The sequence below is a fragment of the Pezoporus wallicus genome, unplaced genomic scaffold (assembly GCF_028554395.1).
Source record: "Pezoporus wallicus isolate ANWC-B61680 ecotype Strahan unplaced genomic scaffold, APGP_CSIRO_Pwel_v1 contig_5787, whole genome shotgun sequence".
NCBI lineage: Eukaryota > Metazoa > Chordata > Aves > Psittaciformes > Psittacidae > Pezoporus > Pezoporus wallicus.
Genome location: NW_026637253.1, coordinates 2,198,190 through 2,221,758, shown reverse-complemented (window position 1 = coordinate 2,221,758; position 23,569 = coordinate 2,198,190). Strand labels below are relative to the sequence as shown.

The window sequence follows — 23,569 nt, the reverse complement described above, 5'->3', positions numbered from 1 at the left end:
CCTGGGAAAGGCAGGACCATCAGGACACTGTTCCCTGCACGTCTTTCCTGTATGCAGCTCCTAACTTGGTGGCAGACCATGGGAAGGAGGAAGGAAGACCCTTTTAATGCTTAAATTCATCACTATATCGAAGCTGAGGGAGTGAGCCTTGTGTCAACCACAAACAACGTCCCACCTTGTTACTGTTATCAGTTGTGAAAACTACACATCTGTGTCCTCAGGGGCAAATTTCCAATACCTTTAACACTAGGCAAAGGTTGAAGCTAAGAGTGTCTTGGTATTTAAGCCTTCCAGCCCTTAACTCCTATGGTTCTTGTGTAGGTTAAGCATTAGTGGCTCTGGGTTTACAATGGATCATCGGGGAATAACTGTGAATATTCTAAAATTGATAGGTTCTTTTTCCACCATGCACTACTGATTTTTGCTGTCAACCATAAGCATAGCCTGCCACAGAGCAAGACCTTTGAAGGGCCACACACACACACACTGTGCTGAAGCACAGAGATAACTCACAAGCTGATACAGGTCAGATAAACTGGGTCCTCAATGCAGAATGAGACCTATTCCATGCCCTGCAAACAATCACCCATGATGGCTCACAGTGACAGTGTGAGGCAGGTAGGGAAACAAGTCATCAAGATACCACCATGCTGAAGCAGAGCACAGATGAGAGCTGGCATTGGAGAACAAGCAGAAAACTGTGAATGAAACGTGGTTCTGCTTCCTTTGCGTTTGCATTTTACTCACAAAGTGGACTGCTGAGAAGGAAAAGTGCTGGCACCATGTTCCTACTACTGCAGCTTGAAAGCAGATTGTGAGGTCATGATCATGATTATGATTGTATGATCATTAGTTAAAGCTATAAAATTGTTGTAGGGCTGGGCAAAGGGGAAAACAATAGACCTAAAAGGATAAAAAAGAATTCTGATGACATACCCATAAGGTATCAAACTATGTGAAGCTTGCTCACTCTCCTCCCAGCAGAAGAAGGTGAGCCATGAGCTTCCTAATTTTTAACATGAAAGCAATCATAACATTTCAGGCTTGTGACTGAGGTTGAGAAATACAATTCCTTTTGCTCCACAGACAGACTTTACGAGAGGGCATTTCTAAAGGAATGTAGGATACAGCTGGACAAGCACTTTTATGCAGTGGTCTGCATTGCCTGTCATTGCTATGCTTATCAGACCAAGACTAGTAATATGCTTGAGTCAGAATGCTATGTATAACAGGAGAACATTATGCTTGCAGCTTACCTTTGCTCAGGTGTTTGTTATGGGCTCTGTATACAACCCAGGTTTACGCTGATAACAAACATTGGCGGTCAGGATGTGGTTCTTCCCTCAGTTTTTCCGTCTCACAGGCTTTCTGCCAGTGCTTTCAAAGAAGAGCCAACCAATAGTGGTGCAGACAGACACAGATCTGCTATCTTCATGGCATGCATTAGTGGAACCACCCCAGCGTCACAAGTCCCCAGCTTGCACAAGGCCTTGGCATGATAATCATGGCTAAGATGAAGTACTTGCACAATCTCTAGTCATTATTTAATCCAACACCTAGGGCAAAGTGTCAGGCTGCTGTCTGGCAGAAGTGCAGAGTAACATCAAGGGCTGTAAAATTTCTTCCACAATCTTTCTCAATTTAGGCTCAGAAAAACACAAATAAAAATGTGACTCATATTCTGACAGAGCAGATGAGTCTCAGCCTCCACTTTGACCAGCACATGAGCAGGCATGTTCCTGAGTATCACTGTCCTCTTTTCTTGATCAGGCAGGTTTCCTTCCAAAACAAAAGCTAAAACGTTGCTCACTACATGAGAGCTAGAAAGCCTGTTTCTTCCTCCACCCTTCATTAAAGCATACTTGCAAAGGCTAGCCCATGGGCAGCAGGCACAACTTCTCTTTGAAGTGCATGAAGACTGAAGTACAAAAGAAATATGGATTCATGTATTTTTCCCAGTTACTCAGTTAGCCTAGAATTCTCTGTGGAGTTGCTTAAATACACACACATGACTTGTGCGTGCAAGTGTCACTAGGGGAATGGAGAGGAATACAGGTGTCCCCCTAACAAAAAATTCCCAAGTCCTTATACGAGCAGACAGCAAATGAAAGCTCCTCATACTAGCACAGATGAAATTCACATAGGTATGTATCTCCCACTGTCATCCCTCCCTGCCAACACACAGCCTTGATTTTCATGCGGGTTTTATGCTTTTCAGCAGCATTTTGATTGTTTGACCCATTGGATCTTGGCATCACCTGGAGTTTCATCTAACGCAAATCTAGCATGCACCTAGAAGTCATTCCCACCAGAGGATGGGAGCCACACGGCAGAGGCTGTTGTAGAGAGCAGCCTCTAGAAAGTCATTCCATCCCAAGCTAAAATCAGACAAAACTGCAGCCTAGAAATGCCCGTTTCTCTCCACCAGGTCCCTTTAATGCTTATGGCAACTTGCTCCCCTGACAAGCTATCTCCAGGAGAAAAGAAGCCCTAATTAGAGCTAAATTTGGACAAAGTTGCTCTATGGTGCTGCAGAGAAGCTTTCTGACAGCAGGCCAACACTGCATGAACATGCTTGCCTGACAGTTCATATTGGATCAACACACTACAAGATGATGTAGCAGCCCGAAACAGGCTGGAGTCGGACATGAACATGCAGTTCACCATTAGCCAGAGCATCTGACACAGAAGTTGTGCATGTTTTTAATTTACAGCCTGTCTTTATGCCAGCCATAGGACAGAGAGCCAACAGGCAACAGGCACAGCTTCTCTTCACCTGGTCCGTCACAGAGCTTGCTGGTACAAAAGAAATCACTCAGCTATTCAGCATATTTAAAACTTCTGATTGAGTTTTTTTTAAGGAAACCATCACTATATGTCGTTATGCCCAAGAGTCATGGTGTTAGATTTGCTGTGACATCAGACTATGGCTTCATCATTGACTGATTCTGCCTCAAACCTTGTACCAGATGTATTTCCGAGAGTATCAAATTCAACATTTAAAAGGAGTTTCAGTAAGAAAGGGTGATGCCAACAGAGGTCAGTGTATCACCATAACTCAGTCTCTCCTAATCCTATCCAGTAGAAATGGGGCACCTTGTAGATCACCAGGGTTTTTCTAATAGGGGAAATAACTTTAAAAAATATATTTGTAAGTAACACCTTTTAAGAGGAATAATCTTAGTCACTAGCTCATCCTAAGTATTGTAATAGAAGAATAAAAACAAAACTCCCCATTTTTAAAGGAAAAGAAAGAACTTCCGTGAACCTAGCATTTTTTGATGTTAATTCCTCCCCCACCCCTCAAACACACACAAATATTTAAAGCAGATGCTGAAGATAAATGAGAAGTTTATAAGATTACTCTATGTGGTTTTAATTACTAGAAAGGTCACTAATGTGTCAGGAAGTGCACCTTATGAAATACAGCTCACCGTAGGATGTTGCCTTTGCATCAGCAAACAGCTGTACATGGAAATGTGCTGTTCAAATGGATAAAGGCATTTGTTAGAGTAAACAGGAAGCTCACTTTCTGCCCTTTTGAGAAATCCCAACTGACACACTGTAGAAAATAGCAACTCTTCCTCAGCCTCTTAAGGAGAATCAAGAGCAATTCCTAGGATAGCCACCTCGAAACCGCCCACCCCCGGCAGCTTTGGCACCTGCATGCTGAACAGAGATCGCCAACACTGAAGAAGTGGTGAGGGGGCGCTCACTCAGAGCTGACTCAAGTTACTCCCACTCCATCTTGTGAAAGTGGGTGCAAACAGCCCTCATTGGCACCAGCAGTGAGTAGGAGGGGGATGGAGCAACAGCAGCAGCAGCCAGAGGAGGGAAGATGCAGTCTGCAAGGCTTGTTATCAGCTTTAATTCTGGGGCATTAATTTTTGCCTTCCCACCTCTCAGCAGTTACTCCCACTAGTTCCCATTACCAACCCCTACCGCAGTCCCCATGTCACCAAAACCCACCAGGCGTTAGAGGAGTAGGCAGCGGATGGGATTTTGCTGGGACCACCAAATCTGCTGAAGATTGCTTAAGCAATTCCGGTTTTGCCTCAGTTACCCAAGGGTAGGGATGATAGCAGTGATCTCTCTCCAGCTTTCCCAGACAGGCAGTCTCTGTGTATCTGTACCATGTTTTCTCTAGCAGGCTATCAACTCTCCTTGGTGTCCTTTACACCCCATTCTCGTTCTGCACTACCTACCTAAGACTCCTTATGCAACCAAAGGAAGTACATAATTAAAAGGTGCAATACAGTAGCCTCGAGTAGGCATCTGGAATCAGTCTGCTCTGAGTTACACCCTAAAGCTTCCCATTTCTCTTCTCCATGCGAGGAAGAATTTGTTGGTTTCAAAGCAGTAACTTTTCATCAAAGAGCACAAACAAGCTGTCTGGAGGAGTGGAGATAGCCCTGGCCTGGGCAGGAGTCTGGCAGAGAGGACAGGAGCACACAGCTGTGGGCAGTCATCCCAGGAGCACTGCCTGCAAAGTATTAAGTGATTCTGCACTGGAAGATGCAATGCCAGGTCCCAAACTGCTCCAGGCCAGCACAAGCACAACCTTCCCAAAGCCAAGATAGAATAGGCAAGTTTGGCCATAGTACTCTTCCTTTTTTTTTTTTTTTTTTTTTTCCTTTCTTTTGACAGGAGTAATTTATGCCAAATTACTCAAAAAAATCTCCACTGTCCCCAAAAACATTCATGCTACAATTCCTCTCAAGCTCATGTTTTTCACTCCTTTTCTCCACAGAAATATCCCAGGTCAATCCTTGGTTTGTAGTTCCTAAGAGAAAGCAAACACCTGTTTGAGCCTTTCTGTGTGCGCATTGAAAAGATAATTTTATGTCATATTTCCACTGATTGTGGCTATACTGGCTTCACTGAGTTCCAATCATGTGAGCAAGTCCAAGGTGCTCCAAAGGAGCACGTGCAAGTGCAGGGGAAGGATAGGGAAGAAAGAAAACTGAAGGTGGGATCCAGGTACAGGCACAAAGCATGGCATAAGGCAGGACTAGTTAGCCCTTAAACTTAGTTAGTCTGCCCTTTCCCTGCCACGCAGCATCTGGAAAGGCATTCGGGAGATAGCTCAAAACCCACTCATAGGCCTTTACAGATGGGACAGAGCAGGAGAAGGAAGGCCACTGACCAGGCCTTCAAGGCGAACCGATAGTGCCTTTGATACGGAAAGCTTCTGGATCCATACACACCTTAGTTTTCCTAGAGCAAAGTTAAATACTCCCAGATGAAAAAATACTTCCCAAGATGCCCAACATCCCAAACCAGAAACCAGCCCAATACTTCATGTTACGAGCACGGCTCCCCTTATTTGCTCCAGATCAACTTCAAACTCCTTGTCTTTCTTGTAGCCTACCTCTCACTGCTCCATACACTCAGATGACATTGACATGGAGGTAACTCCATCATCCTACATAGTCCCAAACCCTGCATCAACACTTCTTACCGCATTAAATACAAATGGGTCCATTGTGGAAAAGCCCAGCTGTTTGGGTCTGAGGTGATTTTAAAAGAATAGTGAAGATCTTTGCAAAAGGTATGGGAGAGGGCAGTTCAGCTTTTCCCCCACCACTGTCTCCCTTGGGAAACAAGAAACTAATCAGCAGTCAAGGAAAGCCCTGCAGAGGATGGAGCAAGCATCTTCAGAGTCCTCCAAGTGTCCTTCCAGATACAATTGCTCTACTTCAAGCTTTACTTCCAAACTACGGAGCCCACCTTCCTGTCTCTTGCTTTCTGCCACAACTGCCAGCAATATGTCCTTCCCCTCTCTATGCCTTCACTTTTCAACACCACCTCGGCTTCCATGTTAACTCCCACCTCTGATAGCTCCTTCCATTTCCCTTCATCTTTAAATCCTTCCAGTGTACCAGTGCTGTGATACCAGCCCTTTCCAGAAGATACCACAGTCTTAACATGGTATTCACACATATCCTCTCTTCCCTAACATGACTTGGGTACTGCTAAACATACACATTCTTCTTTAAGAAGACAGCAGCTGATGAGGACGAGGGTCTTACACATCCTCAGAGGCTATCACTGCTTGCATTTACAGCTTGCATGAGTGTTATTTTGGGGCAGCAGGAGAACCCAACACTAACACCAACTGTATTTTTTGACTTTCAGGTTGTCAGTAGTGCAACAGGCAGCACAAACACACTCAGTAAACCAGCACTTTCAAACAGCTCAAGCTACCTACAGTCTTAGACAAAACAATCTACAGCTATTTCTGCCCTTCAGCCACCCTTTTGCAGACACCCAGTTCCTGCTCATACACCTCCAAAGGACATGCCTTGCCTCTTGCTTCTGCAGCCATTTTCCCAGTCAGGCCTATCTGCTGACCAAAGTCACCCCTCAGGTCATCCGATAGTCCTGTTAATAGTTCATAGGCAAGTGGCTTCTCATTATCCAAGAGTATTTTCACGTGAATAGGAGTTCAAAGTTCGGTGTCTCTCCTCTGTAATCTCATTACCCTCTGAAATCTGAGTCCACATTGACAAAGAGAGATAACAGCAAGAAGGTAGCAAAGGTCTGGATTCAGTGTTTCTAAGTAAGTTTAACGCTGATGTGAGCAGGGAGCACAATAGGATCAAAGTAAAACAAACAACTATGGAAAGCCAGGTAATTTCAACAGGGCAGCTACCTCTCTGTTCTGCCAGGGACATATTTACCTGCAGTAGGTAACTCTTGTGAACTTTCTACTTAAACTTCTCTACTTCATGTCTGTCCCTTCTCTCATTAGTGAGGAGGTTATAGTTTCTCTTTAAGATAGGTAGATAATCAGAACAAGAAATAAGCAAACAAAGATTGCTAGGAAAAAGATTATGTCTCCTTATCCAGGATTATTTTTACGTCTTCTTTCCTGCCCAGAGTCCTTGGCATGATAGTAAAAAACAGTGAAGCAAACCCTACACACCTGTATTTGCCAATTCCAGGCATGTGACAGCATGTGGGTGCAGCAGCAATGCCAGCCCAGCCATGATGTTTAACTACTACCTTCGTTCACATCCTAGCTGCATTTATGAATATTTGGAGACCCTCAGTTTAGATTTAACAGGTTTTCTCGAAGGCATGTATTTTTGGGTAGGCAAAGAATGACAGTCACGTTGTCCCACAAGGGCCAGAAAACACCAGGACCAAAATCTTCCCAGTTGAATGCCTATTTCCAACACACACAAAAGTATGCAAGAAAAGTAAGATTTATCCAGACTGGTATAGCTAAATATACATTAAGCATAGTAAATACTTAGAAAAGTTTATAAAATGCAGGATGTACAAACCAATCCCTTACAAGAGAAGCCAGCTTTCATCAGTCACTGCTAGCTCATTGACAAGATGTTTTGTGTTCTGCCTGTGATCTACACTGTGAAGACGCTTCATTAGCAGGTTAACCCTGTGCAGACAGCATCCTCCCTGCTATGCTTCTCACTGTGTGGGGCTGACCCACACCAACCACGTACTCAGTCACACAGTCACTATCTCAGAGAGTATCCTCACCAAGGACTATAGATACTGCATTATTCCCTACACAGACAAAGAGAATAAAGCCAGTCCCATATCCCCTGGTTTTCAATCAGTGCTTTTTTCTAGGAAGCAAAATCACGAAAGAGCAACTTCTGAAATCTGAAGAGAAATGAAGTAGTGGGCCCTTGGGTAACAGAGTGAAATTCATCTTCAAACCTTTCTTTACTTTGGGAAGCTGTGCTACACCGAAAAAGATCCAAGAGCACTCAGACGCTGGAGTCTGACAGCAGCATGCACAGTATCTCCATTTAGAGATGGAGGAAGGAGTAGCTGAAGAATTACAAACCAGTGAGCCTGGCTTGCGTGCCCAAGTAAGCTCAAGAAAAAAATTATGAGGGTATTGAGGATTTCTAAAGTGTAAGTTTTTCAAAACTATCTATTTTCCTTTCTGGCAGAACATTTAACATGATGGATAGGCAATTTTGCAAATAATTTGGTAATTTTTTATTAAATAAGATATCTGCACACACTTCTATATTTTTTCTTTTTTTTAATTAAAGGTCAGGACACTTGACTTGCCTCCAAATATCCTACCTTCACTTTCCTCTCCAGATGGGGCAAACAGGAAATCTTGCATAATTGTCAACATCCCTTATACCAGTTTGGCATTGACATGGTGCCAAAGGAGCATTTAACACCTTTGCTCTTAAAACACCCCAGCAGCTTAATTGCGATTGGAATTATGACTAGGAAAAAAACAACAGCCCAGTTGTTGAGCAAACATTAGAATGAATTGAACGTTTTATTTCTCAATCAAGTTGTCTTTGTGCCGCTCTGTGGAATCAACTTGTTTCCAGAACAAGGTCGGAGTGAAGCAGAGCAATGGGCCAAGAGCGTTTGTTCTGTTTTACCAATGATTTGGCCAAGTAGCACAGAAGCAAAGAAATCAGCCCAGCTTGGTTCTTTCAAAACCACGCTATGTAGAACCCCTGGCCAGGAGAAGGATTCTTGGTTCTGGAGAAAATGCTCAGTTCTAGAGGGAATCTGCATACAGCACCACAGAAACTGTAACATTTCTGTGTGGCTAACCATTTTTTCTGCTCTTTCACTTGTGGGCCATTGTGGGAAACTGTCCTCATGAGGCATTGAATACTTACTTCCTGGTGTCTGAGGACTAACTTAAGGCTTTCAATAGCAGTGGTGGAAAGGCCAAATACCTCAGAGAAAGACACCAAAACACCAAAGAACATACTCTGGGGAAGTCCCACAGCAGAGGAGCAATTAAGGTCATCACTTACTTAAAATGTTTATTAACATCTGCCATATCATAGCTGGTACATCACTGTAACATGAAAAGATAAACCATGAGTCAGATTCTGCTACAGGAACCACCCAATCTTGAAAATCCAGAGCTTGTCAATCAGAAAGTTCAACAAAACTAAGCTTGAAGAGGTCTATGGGAAGTCACAAAAGCTATCCAGGTGTAGCACCAGCTAACTTTATCTCTCTAACCTATTGCATCAAGACACAGGCCCACAGGAGAAGGAATGTCTTCAAGTCCAAACAGGAATGCTCTCACATGTGGATTTAGAAATCCTCATACAGATAAATTCTGCAGTTCATTGGACTTCTCCTTGGCAGAGTTACTACAAGATGCAAGCACTTCTTCTTTGTTATATAACATCAGTGTTCAAGCAGCATAGAAGTTCTGTGGGATCCCTTTCACACCCAGGCCTGTTATCTGTTTGAAAAAATTAAAGAAACAGAAAAGTCTCCAACTGAGTACAATGAAAACCTTCAACTGTTTTACAACAAATACCGTAACAACCTACTCCTACGTGAATGTTCTCCTGGTTCAATAGAAGACTAAAAAGATTAAATGGAGTTCTTTAGAACTCATTAAGGTCTTTAAGATAATCAAGCACCACTCAATAATTTTGCTAATTTACACATTGTCTGCGGCCCTTACATATGGTCTTTATGTCCATAGTAACCAAACGAGTCATAGTAACTTCGAATGTGCTTTGCCCATGGAAGACATCTGAGTTTGGAAAATACCAGTTCCCTTCTAGAACTGGAGAACTGAGAAGGAGATAAAAAGAGACAAGGCTCATTTAATTCTCCTGGGGTCCTAAACTCTGCTTCTTGAGAAATCTAGTAGTTCTCAGCCATGCAAAATCTGTTCCAAGCACTACTTTAAACCAGAAAGTCCCAGATTTGAGACTAGATCTCCATTTCCCCTGGAACATGTTTTCATGCTATAGCCAAACTGGCTGCAGTCAGCTTTCAGGGAATAATGGCAGTTGATGATTAAGAACTGCATTTTACATTCCTGATGTACTTTTTGCTAAATTTTTTGCTAAATGAAGAGAAAAACAAGTTTCAGATTTAAGAGCAAAAATGGACAAAAATGTGTATTATTAGTTTCTCAAAATGTAGCAACCATTTTAAATATATTAAAAAAATAATAATCTCCAAAGTTTTGGGATTGGGATGCAGAATTTTGACCTGGTGAATGTAACCTTTAAATGTTTAAAGGTGCAATCTGTGCTGTAAACATTACATTTAGATTTCCTGGCACAATTAAAACCTGAGAATTAAGGAAGTGAAATTTCCAGAACTGATGAAAATAAAGTAAGACATAGGAGCAAGTCCCAGTTCCTTACAGTGTATCACAGACTATGCTATACAGGGCAGATTCAGACCCACTAGCTGCCTTCAGATCCCAACCAGATACCAACTTTGGCTTAGCAACATTCCAATCTTCCTTCCAAATGCATGAGTGGCTGTGCAAAAGCAGCTGTACCCAGCTACAGGACAAGCAACACATCTGGACCAACAAATGAGGTGAGCAGGATGGACACCTCACCCTGCTTGGCAGGTCTGAGATACAGAAAGAAGATCTGCTGACCTTGAAAATCTCTCCCGCATGAGGTTCCTTGGCTAAGGTGGTCTTGTCCAATCCATCATACGCAGAAGTCACGTACATTTCTGAGTAGTCTTTTCCACCAAAGCAGCAAGAAGTGATCCTCGGAGTAGGCAGCCTCACAGTTTGGATTCTTTTTCCTGGGAAAATGTGCATTTGTTTACTTATGCCATATAAATATTAATGCATACATAGCACAGATGTGGCATTCACTCAGAAGGAATCTCCTCTCCAGACAGAGGCCATATCCTAAAGGATAGCTTGTTGGGAAATCAAATTCTTTCATCTGCCTCCTCTCTAACTATTTTTCAATCTCTTCCCTGTATCTGTGAGGCTTTGTTTCCTTTCCTCATAAAGAAGTAATACACTATGTAAAGCCAGGAAGAGCAGAGACACCTGGCCTGGCATGGTTGTCATTCCCTAACAGAGTTTCCCAGCTAAACATTTCAACGCTGAATTCTTTCTTTTAATTAAATTTAATTAAGTTTTAAATTACATATAATTAAGAATTGCAGGTGTATAATATTTCTCACAATAGATAAGCAATGCATTTTTTAATTTTCTTTTAGTGTACTATTAAGAAGTGGGTGTGCTACATCAGGAGGTTCCTTGTGGGAGCAAGGGTACTTGACACTGGGAGGCAGCGCAGGGAGCTGTGCTCTCCATGTGATCAGGGTCTGGACCAGTGATGCTCATGGTATCACATGGATCAGAAACAGGCAATAGATAACACCTTCTTGTCTCACCTTCAAACCATTCTTCCTTGCTCTTGTATTCATGGCACATAGGTGACACTTGATTCACACGTACTGATGGATGCCTTACCTGTCTCTGGGTCTATACGAATGACTCTCCCTCCATCAATACAGGCCACCCAGAGCTTCCCTTCTGCATCTATGCACATCCCATCGGGCATTTGCTCCTCCTTTTCTAGGTGGTACAAAAGTCTGGGGCAGGCTGCAGGGAGAGTTACAAAGCCAGTGTTACATGGGGTCCTACCAGTTCTGTATCAGATCCCAGTCTAACATCTTCCACGCTCTTGCAAACAGGTAAGTTCATTTTCCGTGAGGAAGATGTGCTGCAAAATGTATATCATATATGCATTTAGCAAATGTGTTAGAAGCCTAACTTAGCCTGGCAGAAACAAGTGACCAGTAGAACCACTGCAGTTTGGAATTGTACTGGATTAACGCTCCTATTTTACCAAGGGAAGAGAACAAAATACCACTGTCCTTCTTGTTAACCTACTAGCTGCCCACCATAACACCACTGCTGCAAGTGCAAGAACTTTTCCTGGTCTTTCCTTTCTCACAGCAGCCCGGATGTCTTATTATGAGCAACACATCACGTAAATAATGACTTAGGTTTAAATGTTGGTGATAAGCATTCTCTGCCAGCTAAAGATGAAGAACCTTACCTTTTAATGGCCAGCCAAGCTACCAGTTTTGGTTAAGCCTGGACAACAACTGCTAATGGTGTAGGCTGCAGTGAAGATGGGTTGGTGGGCCCATGGAGCAGTGCCCGTAGGCAGCAGTCTGCCTGCTCTGATCCAGTGCCTTATGGCATTTACATCACCCAAAACCAGACAGCCGTTGACTTAAAGCCAAGGCTAGGAAGTTCAAATTCATTACATTTGTGTATTGGGGTGGAGAGAGTGGGGGAAAGGAAGTCACATTACATCTTCTTTAGAAATCTTGTATCATAAAATCTGTAGAGATAGATTTTCTCTGCAAAATGAGATCTGAGAGAATGTAATTATTTTGTATGATTTTCACCCATGATTACACAAAGTCCACACTCATCAGAGCACAAAGGTAGTTCCGCAATTTAGACTCCCGTGAAGTACAACTGGTTGATACAGCACAAAAATATTTCACCGAGTTTTCAAATGAGGTTACCTCGATTTTGCTTGCACTTGAATTTTCATTTTTGCAGATGTAATGCCAGAATGTTTTGGGTTGGAAAGGAAATTTAAAGACCACCTGGCTCCAATTCCCTGCCACAGACAAGGCCACATTCCACTAGACCAGGTTGCTCCAAGCCCCAACCAGCCTGGCCTTGAACACTGCCAGGGATAGGGCAGCCACAGCTTCTCTGGGCAGCCTGTGACAGGGCCTCATCACCCTCACAGGGAAGAATTCTTCCTTCTATCTAACTCAAATCTCCCCTGTTTAAGCTTGAAATCATTACCCCTTGTCCTATCACTACAGTCCAGAATCAAATAATATTTGTCCAGAAAATTAATCAAATGAAATTCACCAAACATCTGAGGGCAATTTTCATTTCAGAATTTGGAAACTCCAGTCACAATGATAACTTGATTCTTTAAACACAATCCTGTGATACACATACACATACATTCCGTATTTGTATTTGTGGAACTAGTACAAATCAAAGTATTCCAGTAGATGGCACTGAAGAATAAATAGCTTCCTAAAAGCTAATTCTCACTCTGCAGTATAAATGGCTTTTTCCCTGCAGCTCCTTGAAAGGGTCTAAATATGATCCATCTACCCAGATGAAAGTAAGTTGAAGGAGTGCCAAAAGTGTGTTCACCAAATACACCTGGTGTGTAACTAAATTTGACAAAAGTCACGGTCAGCCTGCTGACAAGCTGTACCCAGGAGCTATGAGATCTGTCAAACAAATCACCTTACACACCCAGGTCTTCCTGCAGGAAGAGTGATAGCGCTATTTGTCACCGAAATTAGGAAAGCACTTGTACCAATCTTTCCAGTGTGCACATCGTAGCTGAAGGCATGCACAGCGTATGCCAGGCTGTCAATGTGAAAGAAGGTCCTGTGGTCCAGGGACCAGTCCAGACCATTGGAGATGTCCACCTGGTCTAACTGTTTTATTACTGAGTGGCTGGGGAAAAGGGTATAGAGAGCTCCTTGCTGCTTTGCTCGGACCCCCGGTGCTGTCTCTTCAGCCATTGTACCTGAAATGGAAATGTGAGTGACAGTTAGAAAGCAGAAGCTTATTTTTCCTCAGGCTTGATCAAAAACCTCCTGTAACTGTTAGTGAGAGGTCCTAGGGAGAAAGGGTCTGCCCAGGTCCCATCAGACTGGTGAGAAGGATTAAAAGGTGCAGGTCAGGAGCAGCTGCCTCCCATGGAGGTCATTCTGGCCAACAAAAGGACGAGTTTCTGCATTGCCATGAGGTTTAAGTCATATACACCAAAGACCCAAAGGAGCACCACAACACATCAGATGCTGAGGTTGCTCACAGCAAAATCCAAGAGGCAGGCAAGCATCAGGTGCTCTTTTTGTTGGTTCTCTTTGTAGACTGATTTTGTCATTTAAATGGGCTGTGACCTTAAAATACAGGTGCTGTAAATCATGGTGGCCTCAGAAGCAAGTGGAGAATAGTACAGAAGTGAGATTTTTTTTCCTTAATGGATTTATGTCTCAGTGTTTTGCTCATTATTTAGTTTCTGATTCTGTCCAGAAAGGAAAGAGCTCTGTATCAATGGGATGGGAAGCACTCAAGGGGGAAATTCATGCCTTCTTTTAACTGTGACAGGCTGTTTCTGTTGGCTTCCCCTTTTAGAAGACTTCATGAGCTTGTTTTACAACATTTGGCCAAAGCCCCTGTAAAAGCACTGATCCACCATGCACATCTAGGAATGGGTGTGCAAAACAGGTGGGTCTTTTCTTGTCCTTAACTCCAGTGACATGTCAGCCCTCAAGCATAACCATGAGTCAAATGAATTTCCTGGTTTTTGGTAAATTTGAAATAAAAAGAAAAGGCTGGGTGGAAAAGCAAATGCAGAGCCATTTTCACTCCAATCAGTTGCCCTCTGCTTCCAGCATGGATTTCTGTGCTTGAGTCCTCGTTTATATAGGAGGAGAAAAAGCACAGGGCTTTGCATCGCAACCAGTGGCAAAAGTCCCTCCTGCCTTCAGGAGGCCAAGGATCTCGCCTCACATTCCTGTTTCCCACAGGCTAACCAGAGGAGGCTGTACATGAAGGGTTCAAGCTGCAGCTCATCTTTTACTGTAGGACCTGCATCCCCCTGCACACCTCCAGAAACTTTCCTATCTGCATGAGCCCCTCACTGGCTTTTCAGCTCCCATGGAATCAGATGTTTGTAAAACACCATCCACCAAGTGGAAGGGGAGCCTTCCTGCCAGACAGCCCATGTTGACAGCCCCTGTCCTCATTTGGGTCAGGGGATGTGGGGTCCCTTGTCCTCCTCCATTGGGCAGTAACTGAGCAGAGCATCCACAAGATGGCTTACGCTTGCAACGGCAGTTTTTGTGGGGAACTCCACAGAGGAATCAAGAACATGGAATAAAACGCACTGTACAAAATACCCTTTAATTAGTTCCTCTTTGAGCTGGGGGAAATTTCTGCCAGGAACTTACCAGCAAAAAACCTTCCCTTTGGATCCACCTTCCCGTCATTGAATCTGTTGTTGGGCTTATCCTGCTCAAGCTCAAGGATGGTGGTGACCGCCTTGGTGTCCCAGTCCAGAAAGGCAAACCTGGTCCCCAGGGCGATGATGTAGCCCCCGCACTGCCGCAGTGCCACTGAGCCAACACGGGCATCTGTGGGCAAGAGGGAGCAGGAGATGGCGAATGGCTCCAGGCCTTCAGTCAGCCCTAATCCCCCCATCTCACTGTGAGCATCTGGGCTTGATTGGGACATCCCTGACCCGGGACAGGCTGAGTTGATGCTAAGATCCTTCTTCCCTGGGATCATTAGCACTCCTTGCTGGCTCTGTGCTCCCCAGATCTTCCCACATTCTGGGCAGACACAGCCATTAGGATTGTAGCTTTTCCTCTGCAGGTTCCAAATGAAACATCCCATCTGGGCTTAGCAAAAGCAACATGCACATGGCTCTCCGCACCTAAGCACAATCCCCTCTGATCAACTGGCTCAAAGCACACTGTATTCAGCAACATGTCACGGGAGGACAGGGATTGTGACCCCACGGAAAGTAAGGGAGACCACCATGCTGTGGGACTCCTACCAGGAGGGATGGACAGGAGCAGACAGAGAAGATTCCCATGATGAAGTGATGACTATGGACTCTTACCCACAGACACGCTCTGCACTTCATTGGTGAGAGAGCTCCAGCGGCAAACTTTCTGTGAGTTAATGTCTACATAGACGAGCGCACTCTCCCTCTCTTCCCAAACTGGGCACTCTCCCATCCTGTTCTTCTCCTTCACAACGGATTCGATTTTGATGGAGGAGGACATGGTCTGAGGGGAAGAATGCTGGTGACAGATTTAATGAAAAGCTCTCATTGTGCAGAAGTTTTATGCCTACAATGCCTAAAGGCAGAGTTTGTAAAGGGCAAAGCCCTCCAAATCCCACATGACAAGTAATTTAGGAAGTTTCTGTGACATTTCCATGTCCTCATGGCTGGAACTGAGCTCCAGGCTCCAAGGCTTCTCCTTAGCAAACCTCTCTAGGAAGAAGACTTCGAACCAGAGCTATTAATAAGGCACCTGCCTCCGGACAAGGAAGTTCTGGGGATATGTCCCTGAGCCGGGACCAAGCTGTCAACCAGAGAGTGGTGATCCCAAAGCTTTCCCTGACCCATGAGAAGGGATTGTGGGCAGCAGCACTGATGATTCAGGTGACTTTTTGTGGAAAAACAAGGGTCTTCCTTGTTAACACAGATGCTCTGACTTGCTCCACAGGAAGATGTAAGCTCATATACCATCTGCAACTTGCCACTGATGCCACTGCAGACCAAGTACCTGTTCCCACAAGGAGCCAGCGCGAATATGCAAATACCAGGGAAGGATCCTGCCTTTGAAATCCTGATACTTTCTTTTCCCTCTGAGCATTTCATCTTAATCAGCCCCCTCGCCGCCCTAGTCATGGCTCCAGCCCCTGCCGCAGACTCCACATTTCACCCTGTGCCAGGCTGCAGGGTGTAATTACTCCTGCTGCAGCTTCATTGCAAAGCCACCTATGAAGCTCTCATCCCAGGCAGCTGCTCCTGCCAGGGGGTGCTCATGTCCCATCCCTGTTGTGGCAAGGTGCCCAGAGAGACACCAGACACTCAGCCACCACCCTGGAACAGGGTGCCAGATCCCTTATATTTGTGTTCGGAGTCCACTGATGCCCTCCAAAACAGGTAGATCAGCCTCTGCCCCTGTCTCAGTGTGGGATGTGAGCAGCAGCATCCACCATTCAGCTCTTACAAAAGAAAGGGGCCTCCTCACTGCCTCAGTCACTGCTAATGGAGACATCACTGCTGCTGCACCCACTGGCCTCAGCGCATTTTTTCCACAGACCAGAGAGATATTTCTTGGGAGGCAGCCAGTCCCTGCCATAACACACTTCCTATGGATTATTGTCTTGAAGAGGGCATTTTTTCCTAGTAGGTGAGCTGATGATATGCTATACAATTAATTATCACTAATGCTCTTCAAAGTACTGGGAAGAGCCAGTAATCACCCTGAGTGGAAACTCCATGGCTGGGGACTCAGGATCTCCACTGCTCTCCAACCCCAGGCATGCATAACAAGGAGTCACACCATCACGGTAAGATCCAAACAACCCATTTATCAAATATATCCTTCTCCCTTCCAAGAAAATAGTCATGAGAGGCTGGACTTAAGCTGCTCCATGCAAGAAATCAGCATCAGTCTCAAGTGTAAATGAGGATACCCAGCAAGATGCCAGTAAAACCTCATAAAACCTCTTAGGCCATGCTCAAGCTGGAGAAGTGAGTTTCTCTTGGGTTGAAGTTTTGTGTCATGTGGCTGCCTTGTTTGGGACTTGAGGCTCAGAGACACAATGCTGACTGTATTGTATTGCGGTCTGGAAAACACAGAGTGGCTCTCACCCTCATGGGAAAACAAGGTTCAGCAGCAGCCTGGCATCCACACGGCTCCACAAAGGAAGAAAGTCTCCAGATCTGCAGCAGACGGTATTTGTTTTGTTTGCTGTTTCATTGACAAAACTGAGCTGTATTAAACCTCTCTCTTCCCACCACCACCTGTTCAATTTATTGCTCCTTCACCAGCAGCAACAATACCAGGGCCCGGCAGATAATCCGGAGTGAAACACTGATTGACAGACCCATCCTGCGTGTCACATGAGGAGTATGCAATCACATCACTGACAGCTATTTCCCAAGGCACAGGCAGAGGAGAAACCAACCTGCACGCACCAGCTGCCTGCTTACCCTTCTCATGCCCCCACCACGATGCTGCCTAGACCTGCCCTGTCCCATGGAAACTCAGCACACATCCACCTTCCCCAGCTGCACATCCAGCCTCAGCATTTCACCCCTTCTCCAAAGGATTAGCTCTTGTATGTCCCTCCAGCTGTGGGTCCCTTTAATTTTCAAATATCTGAATATTTTGGCTCAAAGTTTTAAGCAGAGGGTAACAAAAAGGGAAGATCTGTGCCTTATTGGCTGAGGTTTCACTAATTTTCACAAACAACTAAAAAGTGAGAATTTTAACAGGATGTTCATTCAACCCTAACAGGCAGCACTGTCATCCAAAAGAGGCCTCACAACTTGGCAAGGATGCAGCCCCTGTTCCCCCCAGTGCTTGGTGGTCCACCTCCTTCTGCACTTTCCCTGCTTGCACCACATGGAGGTATATAGGAGCAGCGCTCCACAGAATACAGCATCTCAGGGGAAACAATGTGGAAATGACCACAAAAAACCCTGTTCAAAACATCCCAACTTCACCACTCCCCAAGCATTCTGCTGCCTGGCACGTTTCTGTGCAAGGGGCACCTTGCACTGATTGGCCTGCAGGGGAGAAAAAAAGAACCATTCCAAGCAGAAAACACCAAATTCTACTGTATTTTCCCCAAACAAATCCCTGTGGATAAAAACATCATCTTTACCCTGCCTATTTCCTCTCTGCTACATTTTGTTGGCGTTCTAGCCTCCTGGACTCGTGCCTAAACCCATTATGCAGGCTAAGGGGCTGATGGGTGTCACTGAAATGTTTTCCAAGTTAAACTGTTTAAAGTTACCAGAATCTGGAGGCCATAAGAAAAATTTCCTTTTAGGAATGGGAAAATAATGTAAAAATATCCGGTCAGCTCTTAAAACTAAAGCCTTCTTCTGGTAGCTATTTGAAAATAGCTTTTCTAATCCTCAGTCCACATCCCTTTTCAAATGATTTGGACATAAAGTGGTCATTTCAGTACCTCTCAGATACAGGTAAAAACCAAACAAATGATTTACCTTAACAGGTCTTTACTGTTTCTCCTCCTCTCTCCCCCATGCAAGCGCACATCATTTCATTTTTCATTTCAAGCTGAAGCAGGCAGACAGCTGAGGCTTATAATGTGCATACAGAGAAATACCCATCAGTGAAAACTAAGGAATCTTAAGAACCCGCTTCCCTTGATCAAGCAGCTGAGTATTTTCACCGAGCTGGAGGATGCCTGTGCAGCACATCACAACAACACACCTGCAGAGGGAAATATCGCAACTCCTGGGCTGGTATCTCCTTTCCAGCACTAGTCCGATGAAACCAGCTGCTGTTTTTGGCGACAATGAACAATGTGCAATAGCTGATGCTATCTGCACCTAGCAGGTAACCTTTTAGATTTTGTATTCAGCCAGCAGTCACATGAATGATGAGGCATGGAGCAAAGCCCTTCTGAATGGTCTGGTTCCTGGTGCCAGCAGCAGAACATGTGATAGGGAAAAATCCTTGCTCAGAGTTTCTCTCATGTCATAAGAGCAGGAGAGGAAAACTGAGACATTGCACCACTCGGTCACCCCAAGGGCTAGCCCACTCTCCCCAGATTTAGAGGCAAATGAATGTCTGGGGTGATAAAAAGGGGAGGTAAATAAAAGATGCAGGAGAAGGTTTTGTAGTCACTTTGAAGGATAAGGAAAAATCTACTCTTGTGATTAAAGCATATTAGCATCATTAAGATTTGGAGGTTGTTACCAGCTGTGCCACAACCTTCTTGTGTGCAAAGAAGAACCCGTTCTCCTTGCAGGGCTTCTCACCTCCTACATGCAAAGCCCGATCCGCACCTCAGTGGAGAGCTGCAAGCTGTTGCCTGCAGCACACCCAAGAAGGGCTTTGCCCCGGGACCCTCCACGATTGCCACGGATGCTGCAGGACAGCAACATCTTGCTTGGATTTAAGACTTTTTTTTTTTTCTTTCTTTGGCATTTGCCATTTTTTCACCCGTGAGAGATGAAGACAGAAGATGTCAAGTGCCTTCTCCAAACCAGCCCTGCTCAGCAGAGGTAGGTGATGGTGGGTACCCCCTGCAGCTGGTCCAGCAAGGTGGGGACAAGGGCAGGCTTGCCATGGAGACAGAGCTAGTGGGAAATGCAGGAGGCAGGTTGCTGCTGCCAGTCACTGGTCTCACCATGATCAGAGAGGGCAGAAGCCACCTGGGAGGAATCAGACCCAGTCCAGCATGAGAAAGCAATGCATTTCTTTACTAATGCAAAACTTTAATGAACATGTTAATTTGATGTTCAAATGATTAACAGGATGAACATTTCTCCCAGATAAGCAATAGACCCAGTATTATCCTGTCACAGTCACCATCGAGCCACATTTGGAGGTTAAAAAGTTACAGCCCTAAGCCAGAGACAGATTCAACCATTTCTAGCAAAAGAGGCAGTCATATTTCCAAGTTGAGCTCCTGCCAAGTCATTGCATTATGGGCAAAGTGGCTGTGAGCTCCTTGAATACCCTTTTCAGTCTTCCTTGGCCTCCCAGGGCTCCACCTCATTTCAGCACAAACCCTGCGTCTCTGCTCGTTCCCACAAAACTTTTCACATTACTCTGTTTTCCTACTTTTAACCTAAAAGATAACTTTGGAGGGAGGTTCATGCAGACCGATATCCATTTTTTCACAGCATTCAGATGGAAGGTATATTCAAAAGGGAAATTCTCATTTACTATCATTTTAACTGCTTTCACATTGAAAGACAAGTGACTGGTTCTCTGGTGCAGGAAAAAAAGGTCTTTTTTTTTTTTTTTTTCTCTCCACAAAGTATTTCTCAAGGCATCTTTTCCTAAAGGAATTTTGGCAGAGAAAACCACATTTCCCACTCAGCAATTTTTTCTGGTGACTTGACTGACTTCCCGCCACAGGCTGCGGCAAAGCAAAACCACGTCGGGCAGGGGGATAAAGCATTTGCTTTGCTGCAGCTAAAAAACCCCATGTGCTGCTTTGCTGTGGAGCAGCTCAGATGCTGGATCATCAACAAGCAGCAACACCAAGCAGGGCAGCAGCTGGGACAGTGCTACCAGAGCACGTCTCTCTGATTTATTCAGGTGGTTGCAAATGCTCTGGGAACACCCTCACCGCATTTGGCACCATCTCTTATTCCTGACCCGACCAGCATATAGACTACCAGCATCACATCTCCCACCCCTAGCACAACACTCCAGCATCCCCTATGCCAACCTTTCCAGAGGTCGGTCACTTTAGGAGGAGACACATCTCAAAGGCTCTGGGGATGCTGCTGACAAGCGGCGCACCCCTGCAGTAGCAGGTGCATGTATTTGTTGCTGGCGAGCCCACTATTCCTGAATTATTTCCGGAACATCAAGAGCCTGTCCCTGCCATGCACTCCATTTGTTTCTGATGTTGCAAAGCAGAAGTTTACAGAGGATTTGGCCATAGGCAAGCACTGTCATTAACAGCACAAAAATAAAATCTGAACTTTTAAAAATATCTTATTTCTTTAAACAAATCAAGCTTTGAGTATATAAGGGGAGACCTTGTAACAGTCTTCTAGTACCTAAAGGGGACTACAAGAAATCTGGTGAGGGACTTTTTACAAGGGCATGTGGTGACAGGACAAGGAGAAATGGCTTTAAGTTGAGAAATGGGAGATTCAGATTACGTATTAGGAAGAAATTCTTCACTATGAGGCCGGTGAGGCACTGGCAGAGGCTGCTCAGAGAAGCTGTGGCTGCCCTATCCCTGGCAGTGTTCAAGGCCAGAATGGATGGGGCTTTGAGCAACCTGGTCTAGTGGAAGATGCCCCTGTCCATGGCAGGGTTTGGAACTGGATGATCTTTAAGGTCACTTCCAACCCACACCATTCTGTGATTTATGATAAAGGCAGTGGTGCAACCCTGTACTTCTGGCTGACAACCCCACCACAGTGTTTCCTTCTGGAGTGACCTCCTCTCTCCTTTCCCACTGCTTTGGTTTCCTCTGATGCAAATCCTACCACTTCTTTTTTTGTGGTCCCTAGTTTTTATCAACACAGTGTAGCTGGGAGAGTGTATCAAAGCATTAACACACCACATATATTAATGTGGTATCTAAATAATTGTACTTGTCTTCTGTTACCCACAGGCATATATTCTGTTGCATACAGGCTCAGACAATAGCTCTGTTCCCACGGCTTTGTAAATATTTAGTAGGTCCATCACTCCCCTCTTTTTTTCACAGCTCCTCAAATCACACTTGTGTTGCTTATTCCCCTTGCGGGTCCATCCCAGCTTTTGTTACTCTAGAAACTCAACCTTTCATATGATTTGATTGCCCTTATGTCTTAAAGTCATTCTTCACCTAGACAGAGACATCCTCTGCTGCTGTCTCCCTCTTGGAGACGACAACAGGCATGGTTACAGTTAAGGAAGACACAGTTATTAAAAACCCGTGCCAGGCAGGCGCGGGTGCAGCTACTCACCCCAGCAATATCCCACTTGACAGCGCTGTCCAAACGTGAAGCCAAGGCTTACCTTCCCCTGGCTTCGCCCTTTTTGTAGGCAGGGCTTGGTCCCTCCCTGGTGCTTGAGATGGGAAGAACTGGAGCTCCCCGGGCAGTCCGTGCTTCCGGCTTTTATTTCAGCAGAGCTATGCTGCCAGCAGAGGATGACTTGAGTTTTCTCCAGTTTGGTTGGGAATAAATACTGTTCACCTATGACTATAGATTTTGGTCACGAGGGTGAAGAAATCCTTCAGGGCACAGCAGCTGCTCCTCCTAGTACAGCCTTTCCTGTCAGTGGGCTCTTGCTCAATGCTAATTGAAATCAGTACAAGTCTTTGATCAAAGAGGTGAGCTTCATTAATAAGCAAGGGATTAAACTAAAGTCAGGGAGCCTTCCTAATTGAGGGAACCGGCAACCACCCAGCTCCAGTTTGGGACTGATCCGATGGCCCATCATGGGACTTGAGTCAAAATATGCTGGCAGCACCTGTTTGGGTTCCTCGGGGCTGGGGCGCGGGAGGCAGCCAAGGCCTCGGCACTGCAGGCTGTGGTGAGGCGCGCTCCCGGGGTGTTTTCAGTAATATTAAAAATACGACTCTCCTGGCAGAGTTGGCTCTTCCTGCTCATGTGATGCCTGTGAAATCAGTGTAGTGAAGCCCAGTGGGTGATCCTACAGAGGGGAGGTGGTATTTACTTGTCAAGTGTCTGCAGAAGCTTACTGTACCTGCTCCCATGCTCACAGGCACAAAGACACACACTGCCAGCAATGGGGACAGCCATAACTTCTCTGGGCAACCCGTTCGTGCCTTAATATCTAATCTAAATCTGCTGCCAATTCAAAGCCATTCCCCCTTGTCCTGTCACTACATGCCCTTATAAAAAGTCCCTCTCCAGATTTCTTACAGTTCTCCTTTAGGTACCGAAAGGCTGCTATAAAGTATCTCCAGAGAATTCTCTTCTCCAGGCTGAACAAACCCAACTCTCTGTCTCTCTTCATAGGAGAGGTGCTCCAGGCTTTGGATCATCTTCATGCCTTCCTCAGGACTCAGTCAAGCAGGTCCACATCCTTCTTATGTTGGGGGCCACAGAGCTGGATGCAGTACTGCAGGTGGGGTCTCACAAGACCTCCCTCAACCTCCTGATTACAGTTCTTTTGCTGCAGCCCCGGATACAGTTGGCTTGCTGGGCTGCAAGTGCACATTGCCATGTTGACCTTCTCATTCAACACCCCAACTCCTTCTCCTCGGGGCTACTCTGAATCCCTTCTCCACCCAGCCTGTATTTGTGCTTGGCATTGCCCCAGCCCAGGTGTAGGACCTTGCACTTGGCCACAAACCTCTACATGCTTTAAAGACGAAAAATGGTGACTTGCACAAAGTTAGGTTTGAACCCTCAATTCAAAGCGGCACCACAGCCTCAGTGTAACGCTGTGGTGCAGAGGCAATGCTCAGGAGGCATAGCAGACACAAGCAGATCCCACAGAGAGAAACTAACTCCCACAGGCTTCTGGAGACGTAGCAGAA

General features: G+C 45.1%; 1 protein-coding gene across 1 annotated transcript; it reads right to left on the bottom strand.

Moving 5' to 3' along the window:
- Positions 1–8,628: 8,628 nt before the first annotated feature.
- Positions 8,629–16,118, bottom strand: LOC130596619 (regucalcin-like). The gene is made up of 6 exons (XM_057404428.1): positions 15,447–16,118; positions 14,773–14,955; positions 13,128–13,343; positions 11,228–11,359; positions 10,388–10,542; positions 8,629–9,217 (listed from the first exon to the last, which is right to left on the bottom strand). Exons 1-6 carry the CDS (start codon positions 15,610–15,612, stop codon positions 9,167–9,169), a joined length of 903 nt encoding a protein of 300 aa, XP_057260411.1. The 5' UTR covers positions 15,613–16,118; the 3' UTR covers positions 8,629–9,166.
- Between the last annotated feature and the right edge of the window lie 7,451 nt (positions 16,119–23,569).

Coding starts and splice junctions, on each gene's coding strand:
- LOC130596619 (XM_057404428.1), bottom strand. CDS start 15,612: ATGTCCTCCTCCATCAAAATCGAATCCGTTGTGAAGGAGAAGAACAGG. Junction 13,344..14,772: donor AAAGGGAAGGTTTTTTGCTG/GTAAGTTCCTGG, acceptor TTTCCATTTCAG/GTACAATGGCTGAAGAGACA. Junction 10,543..11,227: donor TCGTATAGACCCAGAGACAG/GTAAGGCATCCA, acceptor ACATTTTCCCAG/GAAAAAGAATCCAAACTGTG.